The sequence below is a fragment of the Meles meles genome, chromosome 8 (assembly GCF_922984935.1).
Source record: "Meles meles chromosome 8, mMelMel3.1 paternal haplotype, whole genome shotgun sequence".
Taxonomy (NCBI): domain Eukaryota; kingdom Metazoa; phylum Chordata; class Mammalia; order Carnivora; family Mustelidae; genus Meles; species Meles meles.
Genome location: NC_060073.1, coordinates 8430542 through 8445602, shown reverse-complemented (window position 1 = coordinate 8445602; position 15061 = coordinate 8430542). Strand labels below are relative to the sequence as shown.

The 15061-nt window shown below is 40.6% G+C and overlaps 1 protein-coding gene across 2 annotated transcripts in view; it reads left to right on the top strand.

Annotated features, from left to right (window-relative positions):
• The first annotated feature begins 4468 nt into the window (after positions 1-4468).
• The window catches only part of LOC123949866 (solute carrier family 22 member 9-like), a 32211-nt gene continuing 21618 nt past the window's right edge, over positions 4469-15061 (top strand). The window contains exons 1-3 of one of the 2 annotated variants that reach the window (XM_046017557.1): positions 4469-5134; positions 5868-5971; positions 14847-15001. In XM_046017557.1, the coding sequence (XP_045873513.1) occupies positions 4733-5134; positions 5868-5971; positions 14847-15001 (661 nt within the window). In that variant the 5' untranslated portion in view covers positions 4469-4732. The remainder of the gene's footprint in view (positions 5135-5867; positions 5972-14846; positions 15002-15061) is intronic. The other variant, XM_046017556.1, reaches the window with a different exon arrangement.

Genomic DNA, 15061 nt, shown 5'->3' with positions numbered 1-15061 from the left:
CAGTTGGTTAAGCGACTGCCTTCGGCTCAGGTCATGATCTTGGAATCCCAGGATTGAGTCCCACATTGGACTCCCTGCTTGACATGGTGTCTGCTTCTCCTGCTGACCTCTCTCCTCTCATTCTCTCTCTCTCTCTCAAATAATAGAAAAATATTTTTTTAAAAGCGAAAACTTCTAGCTATAAAATAAATAAGCAAAAAATAAATAAAATGAACTTCCAGTTATAAAATAAACATTTTGTAAATATAACCAGGGGCAGCTGAACAGAATCTAACCTTTGGTTCACAAATTAATGTTGTCAAAGGAATGATTAAAGTAGAAAGTGACTTTGAATAAAAAACACAATTTCATTCTAAGTCATGTGGTGTGATCTGTTATGACCATCCAGAATTTTTCCAGTTTTTTTTTTTTAAAGATTTTATTTATTTAATTGACAGAGAGAGAGATCACAAGTAGGCAGAGAGGCAGGCAGAGAGAGAGGAGGAAGCAGGCTCCCTGCGGAGCAGAGAGCCCGATGCGGGGCTCGATCCCAGGACCCTGAGATCATGACCTGAGCCGAAGGCAGCGGCTTAATCCACTGAGCCACCCAGGTGCCCCCAGAATTTTTCCAGTTTTCTTTGCACAGAATGTTATGTATTCTGGCAAATTTTCTAAAAGCAAGCATCTAAATCTTACAAACTGAAGTTATATATCAATTTCTAATGCACTATGATTTTTCTCAGTTATCTATTAAGATGACTTTAATTATATACTTACATGGTAGAAAAACTGGATTGTTTCTGTATAGAAGACTATTTTCACATGAATGCTATTACAAGCACTTGGGAATTTATGTTGTAGGAGGTATTCTTAGAGGTAATAATGAATCATCTAATAATACGAACTTATGAACTATTTGACTTTTCAAATACATAGAGCATTGCTGTTAATCATCTCTAAAAAGCTAGTAGAAACATTTGGTCTACATAGGGCCATTGGGGTCAGATTTATTTTAATGTCACTGAGCAAACAATTGCATTTACTTTAAATAAATTGCAAAATTACTAAATCTACTATTTGTGTTATTGAACAAAATACATCACAGTTGTCAACTCTGAATTTCACAGGGCTGGGTTTTTTTTTGTGTGTGTGTGTTTTGTTTTGTTTTTTTGCTATGCTTTTGGAACTCAGTCTAACAAAATTAGAGAAAAAGACTTCAGGTTTCTGCTCTGATTTATAAAGGGTATGAAAGATGCCATTGGTATCCTCACAAAAAGTGGAAAAACTACATTAACTAAAAGCAACTATTCTCTGAACCCTGAGAGTGTTTAAGTCCAAGTTCACCCACCATTCCCCCAAGCTGGAGAGACAGAAAGCTACATAGAATCATAGCCTACCGGGAGCAGAAGCTCCCTGCTGGAGCTGGCAGGAACATTTACAACCTAACTGAAAAATTACCACAGTGTAAAACCAGTTTGGGATTTAAAAGCTCTGGGACTGTGAGGCTCCCACACATTCACAGAGCCCCACCAAGTTCTCTGTATGCAGATCAAAATAAAATGCCTTTTCTTTCCAAGAGGGAAAAAACAAAGGAAACATTTTGAAATATACCCAGAGCCAGAGTAACTGCCCTTGGCTCTGCTCTCTGTAAAGAAGGGGTTCCTGAAGAGAAACTAGGTTACCAAAGCTTTATCTGATGTGGAGAAAGCAATCAACAGGCTTCAGCCCATCTAGCTTTTCTATCTCATATAAAAGGAGAGAAAAGAAAAAAAAAAAACCAATAATGAAACTCATCTGAAGATCACAGCACAGGGACTCTTACCTGCATCTCCCAAAGAAAAAGAAATAAAGAAATGTATTCATATTATATAAAGTTCTCCTTCCCCAGTATTCAACCATCACATCAACAGGGCTCTGGGACAAAAAAACAGTGGATTACCAGGGAAAGAGCTGCACGACTCAGATTCTATATAAGGGATTTCTAGGAGATTCCATATAAGAAGACCAAAGGCAATAAGAGAAAAGAACAAAGCTAAAAAAAAAAACCAAGTACGCTAGAGGAGATTGAAGCCTCTGGCATATACAGATACAGAAGACATTAAATATAGCCTATCGTCTCGCCAGACTGACTTTAAACCTCACACTAAAAGCCTGTTTGTCTCCATCTGACCACCCAATGCATCAGACACAAAGCGAACATCAGATGGTCTCAGATAGGGCATAGATTTTTGTAATTCTCAGACAAGGAACTTAAAATGACTGAGACAAAGCATGAGAGACTGTGGACTCTGAGAAACAAACTGAGGGTTTTGGAGGAGAGGGGGTAGGTGTGTGTATAAAGGAGGGCACGGACTGCATGGAGCACTGGGTATGGTGCATAAACAATGAAATCTGGATCATTGAAAAAATAAAATAAAATAAAAAAACAGATTAACATGCTAAGGGCTCTAATGGAAAAAGTAGGCAGTATGTTAGAACGGTTAGATAATATCAGCAGAGAGCTGGAAACTCTAAGAAACAATGGAATGGAAATGCTGGAAATCAGAAACTCTGTAATGGAAAAAATGGATGCCTTTGATGGGCTCAACAGTAGCCTCATGGTGAAGTGAAGAATAAAATAAGAAGAAATCAGAGAGGAAGGTAAACCATAAGAGTCTTAACTCCAGGAAACAAACTAGGGGTTGCTGGAGGAGAAGTAGGTGGGGGGCAGGGGGTAACTGGGGGATGGGCATTAAGGAGGGCACATGATGGAATGAGCATTGGGTGTTATATGCAACTGATGAGTCACTGACCTCTGTCTCCAAAAGTAATAATATGTTATATGTTAATTAATTGGATAAAAAAAAAAGTATCCGTAAGCGTGATGGCTGGTTGTTGGAAAATTTCAAAACTTAATTCAAAGTAAAAATAGAATTTTAAAATTTAACAGAATCGGTAATTGTGAGACAGAAGCAAACTATAATAATCTTGTAATGGGAATATCAGGAGAGAAGAAGGGAAAGGACCAGTGGAAACTTGAAAGTAACCATGGCTGAGCATCTTCCCAAATTAAGGACAAACAGCACATCAAAATCAGTGGAAAGGCCCAAAGGAGACTGACTTCTTTCAAAAAGAGACACACACATCCAGGTAGAAATTGTATCGTTGTTGCCAGAGTTCAGGGGCAGGTAACCAGGATTGCATGTTAAGTCAATAGAACGGTTTCTTTTGGGAGGTGATGAAAATGTTCTAAAATGAAATAATCGTTATGGTTTCTGAGTTTCCCCAGATGTTAGACTTAGCAGAAAAAAATACTCCAAAGCAGCTATTAAATATGTTCACAAAATACATTTGAGAATGAAAGACAGACATGGGAACAATGACCTCAGAGGATACGTCAGTAAAGAGAACGCACGACTTGGAAGGTACAGTTGCTGAAGTGTTAAACCCACCAGTTGTCTCAACGGTTGATCAAAATGGTAGCAAAACAGAATCACCAAACGTGAGGCTGGGGCAAGAGGGTAGCGTTATGTCGCACAAAGAGCAGAAAGAAAACACTCTGGTGAATTCTCCAAGATGGCATAATGGCCTTTGAGGAACAAAATGTAGCCTTTTCAGATCGGCTTCTTTGATTTAATAATTTACATTGGCGGCTCATCCATGTCTTTTCCTGACTTGATAGCTCATTTTTTTTCCTTTTCTTCTTTTTTAGGGTGATAACCCCTTGTCTGGGTGGATCACGGTTTATTTACTCCCTTTGCCCCCCGAACGGACATCACGGTTGCGGCCAGATTTTGGCAGTGATGGAGAAAGCTGCTGCGCACATCCCTGTGCAGGGTTTTGAGTGGACGCAAGTTTCCATTTTATTTGGGTAAATACCAAGAAGCATGACTGTTCCCGATTTTCTGTTCAGTTCCTCCATAGTCCACTGCGCGTTAGCCAGGTGAATGTTTGGAACTGTCGGAGGGTCGTTATTCTGTCACCGACTACAGGAAGAGACCCTTAGAGACCTTGTCTTATCCACTGCTGTGTTCCCAGCACAGAAAAGGTCCTCACAAAAGTTATCTGAAGGAATCAATAAGCCTGTGGAAGTCAACCTCTTTAGGAACTTGACCACTGCCTTAGCCTCTGCCCTCTGTCTCTCTCCACTCGGCCCACCTTTCGAGCTAACTTATTTTTATTGTGAATTTGTGGTCCGATTTGAAGTGAAGCAGAGGGTCACTTTCCACCAGGGAAGGATTGCACCATACTTCATGTGTTTTTGTTTACTCGGAGCTATTTTCATTCACTCTTTTAATCAAAATCAGTACTACACTAAACCTTTAGGACTTTTCACAGGAAAATCAGAAGCGGTTCCCTTTGGGGGCTCTCAAGGGGCACGTTCTGCAAAGAACTCGGATCCTTGTAGTAGGTTTATTCTATGTTGTTTACAGATGTGGGGATCAAAGTCCAGTACCGTTTCAGGGCACTGCTGACGAAAAGACTTTTCACAAAGTGCACCTTTAAACAGTGCCGATGGTCAGCTGTTGGAAGCCTCTCAGCAAAATACTTCTCTGGGACTTTAAAGAAAACGGCTACCTGCCTGATCCCCAAACAATTTGGAGAATCAGCTTCCGTGGCCCTGGTGGAGGTGAAGCGGGGCCCATTGAGGAAAAAGTGGGGTCAGGATCAACACACGCTTGGTGTGACGTAGTGAATGGAGACCCTTCTCCCTTTGAATTTTTCTAAATAAAGTCCTTTTGCCTTCCACGGGGGGATCACTTGTTCAGCCTCGATGGCCTTTCAGGACCTCTTGGATCAAGTCGGAGGCCTGGGAAGATTCCAGATCCTTCAGATGGTTTTCCTTAGTCTCTCCAGCCTCATAGTGTACCCTCATGTTTCGTTGGAGAACTTCACGGCAGCCGTCCCTGGTCACCGCTGCTGGGTCCACATCGTCGACAATAACACTGTCTCTGCGAACGGCACCGGGATCCTCAGCCAAGAATCCCTCCTGAGAATCTCCATCCCGCTGGACTCAAACCTGAGGCCAGAGAAATGTCGTCGCTTCATCCATCCCCAGTGGCATCTCCTTTACCTGAACGGGACCTTCCCCAACACGAGTGAGTCAGACACAGAGCCCTGTGTGGACGGCTGGGTGTATGACCAAAGCTCCTTCCCCTCCACCATTGTGACTAAGGTAAGACATCCCATTTACCTTTTTTGAGAACACAGTCTGGGTGTTTAGAGGCAGCACAAATAATGAACATACTTCACGCCTTTAATCACCATATAGGTGTTCATTCTTCATTATTTCAGGAAGTATTCTTAATTAAGTGCCACTAATTACGTATTTAATGAGTCTTAGGACTAAAAAGTAGATGTGACCTTGCAATTATATGGCTTTTATTCTTAGGAAGACCAAAGTTTAAACAAGGAATTTATGTAATGGGTACGGGTTGTTTAAGCAAGGAATTTATGTAACAGGTTAAACTTATTACGCTCGTGAATTAGAAACATCAGGATATTGATCAAAACCTCTGAGCACAGACTGTGCCCATGAGCAGCCATGAGAGATCTGCAGTAAAACTCTGCCATCGGTAAAAGTTTAAAGCTTCTCCAATGATTGCATTCTGCAGCCAAGTTTGAATCACCGCGTACGAAATGAAACAAGGCATTAATATAGCCAACAAGTTTAGATGAATCCTTCTAGAGGAAGTTGTATTTAGGCTGATACTTGAATGATAAAGATCAGTTAATGCCAAAAAACAAAAAAAAGAAAGAAAAAAGAAAAGAAAAAAGGAAGCTGGAGAGGAAGAAGGCAGCCTGATATAAAGAAACATATAAGTCATTCGAGTAGCTTCAATCACGTTTCCACTGAGGGGTTATGAGGTGCTATGCAGCGCTCCTTTGCCGGTCTCCTTCTTTTCCAGTGGGACCTGATATGTGAATCTCAGTCACTGAAATCAATGGCCAAATTCTTATTCATGGCTGGAATGCTGGTGGGTGGCATCATATTTGGTCATTTATCAGACAGGTGAGTGTCTCTGGATCAAGGGAGTATTTTGTTGAACCAACACATCATTCTTCCATGAAGACACATGTATTGTCAATTACACTTGTCTGGGGGCTCCTGGGGTCCTCCAGGGATCTGGAAACCCATGGGGGTTCACAGTCGGTGTAGCAGGTGCTGTCAGCTGCGATTGCACATCCAGGACACAGAAACAGCATCTCCGTCAGATACGGGGACATTTTCGGACAGGGTTTAGAGAGGAGGAGACACAGCATGTGGTTGAGGAGGATGGGGGAAAGTTACCTGTGGGAACAAGAGGATGTATCATGACATAAGATTTGGGCTATTTGAAGACACAGATACGTAAAACGATGTCCCAGACGTGGGCCAGGAAGGCGTTGTTTCAGTGCCTCCTGGACGCTGTGAGCTGAATGCTTATGGATTTCCAGAACATGGTCACCGTGTCCCTGTTTCCCAACTGTGATGGGTAGGCGTTCCTACTAAACTTGTTGTGTCCATAAAACTATGGCTTGATGGTGTACAGAAAACATGTTTCCGGTGACCTGGATTTTTGTTTTTGCAAAAACAGCGCTTTAAAGGTAAGTTTTCAACCATGTAATTAATCTAAGGACAACTGCCGTCACCATTTGTGGTGTTAGAAATCGGAGAACCCAGCGACTGACAGTACCACTTCCGGATTAGAGAGCCGATTGCCAGCACCAGGCATGTCTTCTCTGGGGGTTATGGAGAATTAAGGTTCCCCTTACCACTTACCAACACGATGTCATCTGTTATGTCTGCTGTAAACTGTGAACTCTGAAGGTATGACAGTGAATGTAGCTTTTAAGAGTGTTCCAAGTCAGAGTGTCCATTTCTAATGGTTCCATAACACAGAACCAGCCACTTACAGAAATGAAAATAAAACCATATCTCTGTGGCTGATTCATTTTTTGAAAAGAATTCCAAGATCATTCGGTTGGTTAAAATATAGCCCGTTCAACAAATGGCTCGGTGACAACTAGATATCCACATGCAAAATAATAAAGCTAGATCCTTACCTAAAGCCATAATAAATATTAAAAAATGGGTTAATGACTTAAATACAAGAACTAAAACCATAAAACTCTCAAAAGAAAATGGGGGGGAGGGTGAATCTATAGGACTTTGGGTTTGACAATGAATTCTTTGATATGGCACCAAAAGCATGAGTGATGAAAAGTATCAATAGATAGACTGGTCTTCATCAAAAATTAAAAACTTTTGCACCTCAAAGCACATTATCAATAAAATGAAATGATAACCTATGTAATGGGAGAAAATATTTTTGTAAATCATATATAAGCCGCAAAAATAGGAAAACAGACCAATGGAATGGGTTTAGTATTTGGCATATATGAAGAACTCCTACTCTCAAAAACAAAAAGACAAAAAACCCAAATTTTAAATGAACAAAGGACTTGATTATACATTTCTTTAAAAAAGATGTACAAATGGTGCATAAACACATGAAAAAGGTGTTCAACATCATGATATTGAAAACAATGTAAGTCAAAGCTACAGTGAAATACACTTCATACCTACTAGAATGGCTATAATATAATATAACCAGATGAGGGGTGCTCCTGGGTGGCTCAGTCAGTTAAGCCTCTACCTTCAGCTCAGATCATGATCCTGGGTCCTGGGATTGAGTCCCGTATTGGGCTCTCTGCTCAGTGGGGATTCTGCTTCTCACTCTCCCTCTGTGCTCTCCCTTTCTCTCTCTCTCAAATAAATAAATAAAATCTTTAAAACAACAACGAACAAACAAAAAACAACAAAAACAATGAGGCACCTGGGTGGCTCAGTCAGTAAGTGTCTGTCTTGGGCTCAGGTCATGATCCCAGCTCCTGGGATTGAGCCCCATATCAGGCTTTCTGCTCAGCGGGGAGCCTGCTTTTCCCTCTCCAGCTCCCCTGTACTTGTGTTCCCTCTCTCGCTCTCTCTCATAAATAAATAAAATCTTTAAAACAACAACAACAACGAAACCAAGATGGAAAATATCATGCATTCACAAGGGTGTAGAGAAATTGGAAGTCTGCTGACAGGAAGGTAAGATACTACAGCCACTGTGAAAAATACTTTGGAAATTCTTTAAAAAGTTACCTGCAGAGAAACCATATGACCTAGCAATTCCATTGCTAGGTATAAAGCCAAAAGAATTGAAAAAGTGACTCAAATAAATATTTACACAACAATGTCATTGCAGCATTATTCACAACAGCCAGAAAGCAGAAACAACCCAAGTATCCATCAATGGCTGAAGAGATAAAAGGGGATGTGTACATCCAACAGAATGCTTTTCAGCCATAAAAAGAAATAAATTTTGGTCCATATGATAATACAGATGAACCATGGAAACGTTATGCAAAGAAAAATAAGACAGACACAAAGAGGAAAGATATTGTATTCACTTCTATGAAATATCTAGAATAGGCAGATACATAGAAAAAAGGTAGATTAGAGACACCAGAGAGTGGGGGAAAGAGGACTGGAACATTATTGCCTAACGGACACAGAGTTTCTGTTGAAGATTTTGAAAAGTTCTGGCAGTGGATAGTGGTGATGGTTACACAACATTATGAATCTAACTAATACCAGTGATTTATAACTTTAAAGTGGTGAAAACGGCAAATTATATTTTTTACATATTATATTGCAATGAAAAAGGAACAAAATCAAGAGAATAAGAAGACAAGCTACAGGCCAGGAAAAAGAATACTTGCAAAAGATTTATCTGAAAAAGGGGTTTTTATCCAAAATATAATCTTTTTTTATTGTGTTATGTTAGTCACTACAGTACATCATTAGTTTTTGATGTAGTGTTCCATGATTCATTGTTTGTATATAACACCCAGTGCTCAATGCAATCCATGCCTCCTTAATACGCATCACCCGGATCACCTATCCCCCACCCCCTCCCTTCTAAAACCCTCAGTTTGTTTCCTGGAGTCCATACTTTCTGATGGTTCAGCTCCCACTCCAATTTCTCCCCCTTCATTTTTCTCTTCTTTCTCCTAATGTCGTCCATGCTATTCCTTATGTTCCACAAGTAAGTGAAACCATATGATAATTAACCTTGTTTGACTTATTTCATTCAGCTTAATCTCCTCCAATCCCAACCATGTTGGTGCAAATGGTGGGTATTCATCCTTTCTGAGGGAGGCATAATATTCTATTGTACATATATACCACATCTTTATCCATTTGTCTGTTGAAGGTCATCTCAGCTCTCCAAAGTTTGTCTATTGTGGACATTGCTGCTATGAACACTGGGGTGCAGGTGCCCCTTCTTTTCACATCTGTATCTTTGGGGTAAATACCCAGTAGTGCAATTGCTGGGTCCTAGGGTAGCTTTATTTTTAGTTTTTTAAAGAATCTTCACACTGTTTTCCAAAATGGCCTCACCAATTTGCATTCTCACCAACAGTGTAAGTGGATTCTCCTTTCTCCACAGCTTCTCCAATGTTTGTTGGAGCTTTGTTGTTTCTTGCCTTGTTGATTTTTGCCATTCTAACTGGTATATGGTGGTATCTCAATGTAGTTTCAGTTTGCATTTCCCTGATGGCTTATGATGGTGAACACTTTTTCGTATGTCTGTTAGCCATTTGTAGGTCTTCTTTGGAGAAGTGTCTGCTCAAGTGTTTTGCCCATTTTTTGACTTGGTTATCTGTTTTTTGGGTGTTGAGTTTGAGAAGTTCTTGATGGGTCTTGGATATCAGCCCTTTATCTGTAGTGTCATTTGCAAGTATCTTCTCCCATTCCGTGGGTTTCCTCTTTTTGTTGACTGTTTCCTTTGCTGTGCAGAAGCTTAGCTTTCTTCATAATTGTCAAACCTTGAAAGCAACCACCATTCCTTTCAGTAGGTGAATGCATAAATAAACCATAATACATCCAAACAATGCAATATTATTCAGTCCTAAAAGCAAATGAACAGTCTAGCTATGAGAAGACAGCAAAGAGTCTTGGATGCATAAAACAAAGTGAAAGCCGATCTGAAAAGCCTACACACTGCATGATTCCAACTCTGTGACATTTTGGAAAAGGAAAAACTGTGGAAGCAGTAAAAAGATGAGTGGTGGGCAGGGGAGAGAGAGAAATTAATAGGCACATTACAGAGATTTTAGGGCAGTGAAACTAATCTACAGACTGTAATAGTAGGTACCTGTTAGTATACATTTGTCAAAAACCGTAGAATGTACCACACCAAGACTGTACCCCAATGTAAACTATGGACTTTGAGGGATAATGATGCATCAATGTAGGCTCAATTATATAAAATGTCTCACTTGGTGCAGGATATTGATGGGTAGGGAAGCTGTGTGTGCAATGGGGCAGGATATATGGGAAATCTCTGTACTTCCTGCTCAATGTTGCAGCCAACTTAAAACTGCTCTAAAAAATAGTCTATCGTGGGCACCTGGGTGGCTCAGTGGGTTAAAACCTCTGCCTTCAGCTCAGGTCATGATCCCAGGTCCTGGGATCAAGCCCCGCATCGGGCTCTCTCCTCGGCAGGGAGCCTGCTTCCTCCTCTTCTCTCTCTCTCTGCCTGCGTCTCTGCCTACGTGTGATCTCTGCCAAATAAATAAACAAAATCTTTAAAAAAATAGTCTATCGTAAGGAGTAACATGGAGGACATTAGGAGAAGGAACGGAAAGTTAATTGGGGGAAATTGGAGAGGGAGATGAACCATGAGAGACTGTGGACTCTGAGAAACAAACTGAGGGTTTTGAAGAGGAGGGGGTGGTTAGGTGAGCCTTGTGGTGGGTATTAAGGAGGGTATGTTTTGCATGGAGCACTGGGCGTGGTGCATAAACAACAAATCTTGGAACACTAAAAAAATAAAATAAGATGAAAGAAAAAAAGAATTATAGCTTATACCAAAAATTAGTCTATTTTTAAAAAAGAAATACAAAAAGTAGTTTAATAAAGAAAAGAAAAAATAAGAAAATGTGGTTCACAAAGGTTAAAATGATAATTATCTGGCTTTTTACAGGAACTGTTTACTGTTTCCTGGTGTACTAGCGTTCTGAGGCTCTTTGTTCATTCTCTCAAATCATTACTTCTCTCTGCTCTTCCCCTTCTACAGCCCCTATTGCTTTATCTTCACATAGTCTCTCTTCTGTCTGAAAAAGGGGTTTTTGTCCAAAATATCATCTTTTTTTATTGTGTTGTGTTAGTCATCATACAGTACATCATTAGTTTTTGATGTAGTGTTCCATGATTCAAGGTTTGCATATAACACCCAGTGCTTATAACACATGATTGCTAAGTCCATCCAGTGAATTTTTTGTATTAGAAACTGCTGTTTCAGCTCTCAAATTTCAGTAAATTTGGCTTCCCTATATTGCTGTCCCTATGAGAATGTCTCTTTCTAAGCTTTGCATTTCAGATAGTTCAACAGAAAAGAGTGTGTGTGTGTGTGTGTGTGTGTGTGTGTGTGTATTCACAAAGGCAAAGAAATACAGCAAATATAGCAAAATGCTCTCTAGTGGTGAATCCGCTTGAGATTTACAGCAGTGTTCATTGTAGTATTCATTTAAACTTTCATATCTGACAATTTTCAAAATAAAGAGCTAAGAACAAGTCCACTCAAGTGGAGCCACATACATCAGAAATATATGTTTTAAATAACATTGGTAAAAATGTATACGTAATTTTGTAACCTCTTTTTATGCATATGTTTACAGTTCTACATCATGTTTTCTTTTCCAATTAAAAAAAATTTTAGACAGAGTCTCAGGGGGAGGGGTAGAGGAAGAGGGAGAAAAAGAATCTTAAGCAGACTCCACACCCAGTGTAGAGCCTGACTTGGGGCTCAATCTCTTAACTCTGAGATCATGACCTGAGCCAAAACCAAGAGTGGGACATTTAACTGACTGAGTCACTCTGGCACTCCTCAAATAAAATATTTTTTCAAATAAAGTTGAGAAACCTATACCAAAAATAATATACACATACAAAGCTTCTCTAGTTACATCATCGAACACAATTATTCTAACATTACTGTGTTAGCCAAGGTAGCTAGTTACAGTAAGAACCCTAGAATCAAAATTGGGATTTTAGTAAAATCATGATCCTCACTGTCCTCACGGTGTGGTGTGGGTCATGTGGCCCCCCCCATTCTCTGAGCAGTGGCTCAGGGAACCAGCGTCTTCCGTTGTGTGACTTTTTTACCTGCACCTTTTTTGTTTCCAGCCATGCTGTCCAAGAGAATGAGCAGGACCCAAGCGGACCTTATATGTACAGGCCTGGAAGTGGCCTTGGTCACTTCTCTCCACAATCCATGGTCAGAATGCAGACCTGTGACTCTAACTTAAATAGAAGGCCAGGAAGAGTCATCTTCCTCAGCATCTGGAAAAAAACAAACAAACAATGGTGAACATACAACCAAATTGCACAATCAATAATTAATGAAACAATCATCTTTCTATTTTGCATGGCACAGATTGTTCTTCCTTTGACTATCAACCACAGACGGTTGAATTACACTCATTTCATGAGACAGTGTCCTCGTTAGTTTGGCCATGAATTCCTTTCATGTTTGTATATATCTGTTTCATTTTTTTTCCTTATGTCCCAATCCCATTTCCTTCTTCCCGACAGGGGTCATTATAATGCATTAACTGTATTTCTTTAAATTCATATGTGCTTTTTTCAAAATAAATGACATTGGTTTACATAAGTTTTAATTCACAGAGGTATGTAAATGTGTTTTTTAAAAGATTTTATGTATTTATTTGACAGAGAGAGAGATCACAAGTAGGCAGAGAGGCAGAGGGGTGGGGGAAGCAGGCTCCCTGCTGAGCAGAGCGCCTGATGCAGGGCTCTATCCCAGGACCCTGAGATCACGACCTGAGCTGGAGGCAGAGGCTTAACCCACTGAGCCACCCAGGCACCCCTGTAAATGCGTTATTATCTTATACATTTTCGTTTGTACCCATTGCTATGTTTTTTGAGGTACATGCACATTCCTATGTATACTTCTAGTTCATTCTTCTAAATGGTGCATGGTGCTCTACAGTGAAGACCCATGATGACGCTCCTCATCCATTTTTTGGTGATGGACAACCAGACTGTTACCAAATGGCTGCTGCTCTAAATACCACTGTATTTTAAAGATTTTTTATTTTGCTTATTTATTTGAGAGAGAGAGTGCACATGAGCAGGGAAGAGAGAGAAGCAGACTCCCTCCTGAGCAAGGAGCTGGACATGGGGCTTGATCCCAGGATCCCGGGATCGTGACCTGAGCAGAAGGCAGACACTTAACTGACTGAGCCACCCAGGCGCCCCTACATATCACTACATGATATATCTTTAATACAGCTGCTTTTCATTTTGACTGACCAGACTTTCCAATAGTTGTTATTACATCATTTCATTAACCATAGCATTTCTTTACCTAGATTTTTATTTCATTTCCAATGGAAATGTAAGTGTATGCAATATAAATACTCAGAATATAAAAGATTTAACACTGTGTTATAATGGAAATGTTCTGCAAGCATAGCAAGGATTTCAGGTCTTTTGTGCAATCCCTCTGGTTGTCCACTCCTGGTCATACAGAACCAGCTCAGGTGTCTCGTCCACATTGTCCAGAGAAAGGTCCTCTCTCCCAGAAAACTGAACCACTGAATTCTCCTTCCTTTTTAAAAATACCTTCTTGGGGTGGCTCAGTTGGTTAAATGTCTGCCTTTGGCTCAGGTCATGATCCTGGAGTCTTGGGATTGAGCCCCACATCGGGCTCCCTGCTCAGCAGGGAGTTTGCTTCCTCTTCTCTCTCTCCACCTGCCACTCCCCCTGCTTGTGTTCACTCTCTCTCTCAAATAAATAAATAAAATCTTTTAAAAAATAAATAAAATAAAAATACTTTCTCCTTCTCTGTTTCTTTACCCTCATCTTACCTAATCTTTTCCTCTGACAACTCACTCTAAACTAAGTTCTCTGAGTTGTGGCTCCCTTCTTACTTTACAGAAACATGTTCTAAGCCTATAAAGCCAGACTGAGCAGAGACAGGCTCTAATGCAACCCATCAGCAAGTTTGCCATATGGTTCCCTGGATGTTCCTTTCATATAGTGTATTCATGACCTGCATGGTCCCAGAGTCCCAAGTACAGATTTAGATCTTGTCTTAGTGAGCTCAAGCTACCACAATAAAACACCAGACACCAGGCAGCTTAGACAACATAAATTTTTTTTCTCAAATTCCAGAAGCTGTGAGGTCCAAGATCTAGGTGCAGAGAGATTTGGTTCCTGGTGAAAGCTGTCTTCCTGACTTCAAGACAGCTGCCTTCTTGTATAGCCTCACATGGCAGAAAGAGGACAGCAATCTCTCTTTTTATAAGGGCACTAACTCCGTCATAAGAACCCCTTTCTCATGACCTCATAGAAACCTAATTAGCTCCCACAAAGCACATCTCCAAATACCATTTCACTGGGTATTGGGTCTTCAATATACGAACTGGGGTAGAGGCAGGGGGTGCAACTCAGTCCCTGGCAGCTCCCTCATGTTCTAGACACTGCAGAGTCTAGTGTGTCATGTGTCTCTGTTAGTACAAGGGACCTTTGTGATGTGTTAAAATTTCCAGGATTGCAGTTGGTCTCATATGGCTTCAGTGGGTCTCAAAGATCTGGTAACAGACTGGGGAAGAAGCTTTGTTACACTCAGTACCTGTTTACAAACAGGAGGGTTACTTCTGGGATGATCTCCTGATGACTAGCTCTTGACTTTTTCAAGTTCCAAGGGCAAAGTTTCATTTATCAAAACATGCACTCAATTTCCAAGTGTGCCTTCTTTTTGTTAATTTTCCCCACAGGTTGCTCTTATTCCCCCCCCGCCATCTAACCTGTTCCCGTTCCTCAGGTTTGGGAGGAAGTTAATTCTCAGGTGGTGTTTCCTCCAGCTGGCCGTTGCTGACTCCTGCGCAGCCTTTGCACCCACCTTTGTCATTTACTGTGTGCTGCGCTTCCTGGCTGGCTGCTCTACCATGAGCATCATGACAAATAATATTATGCTGCGTAAGTAAACACGTGGCGTCTTTGACATTTTCCAAGCCTGGGCTTTGACTTTGAGATTCC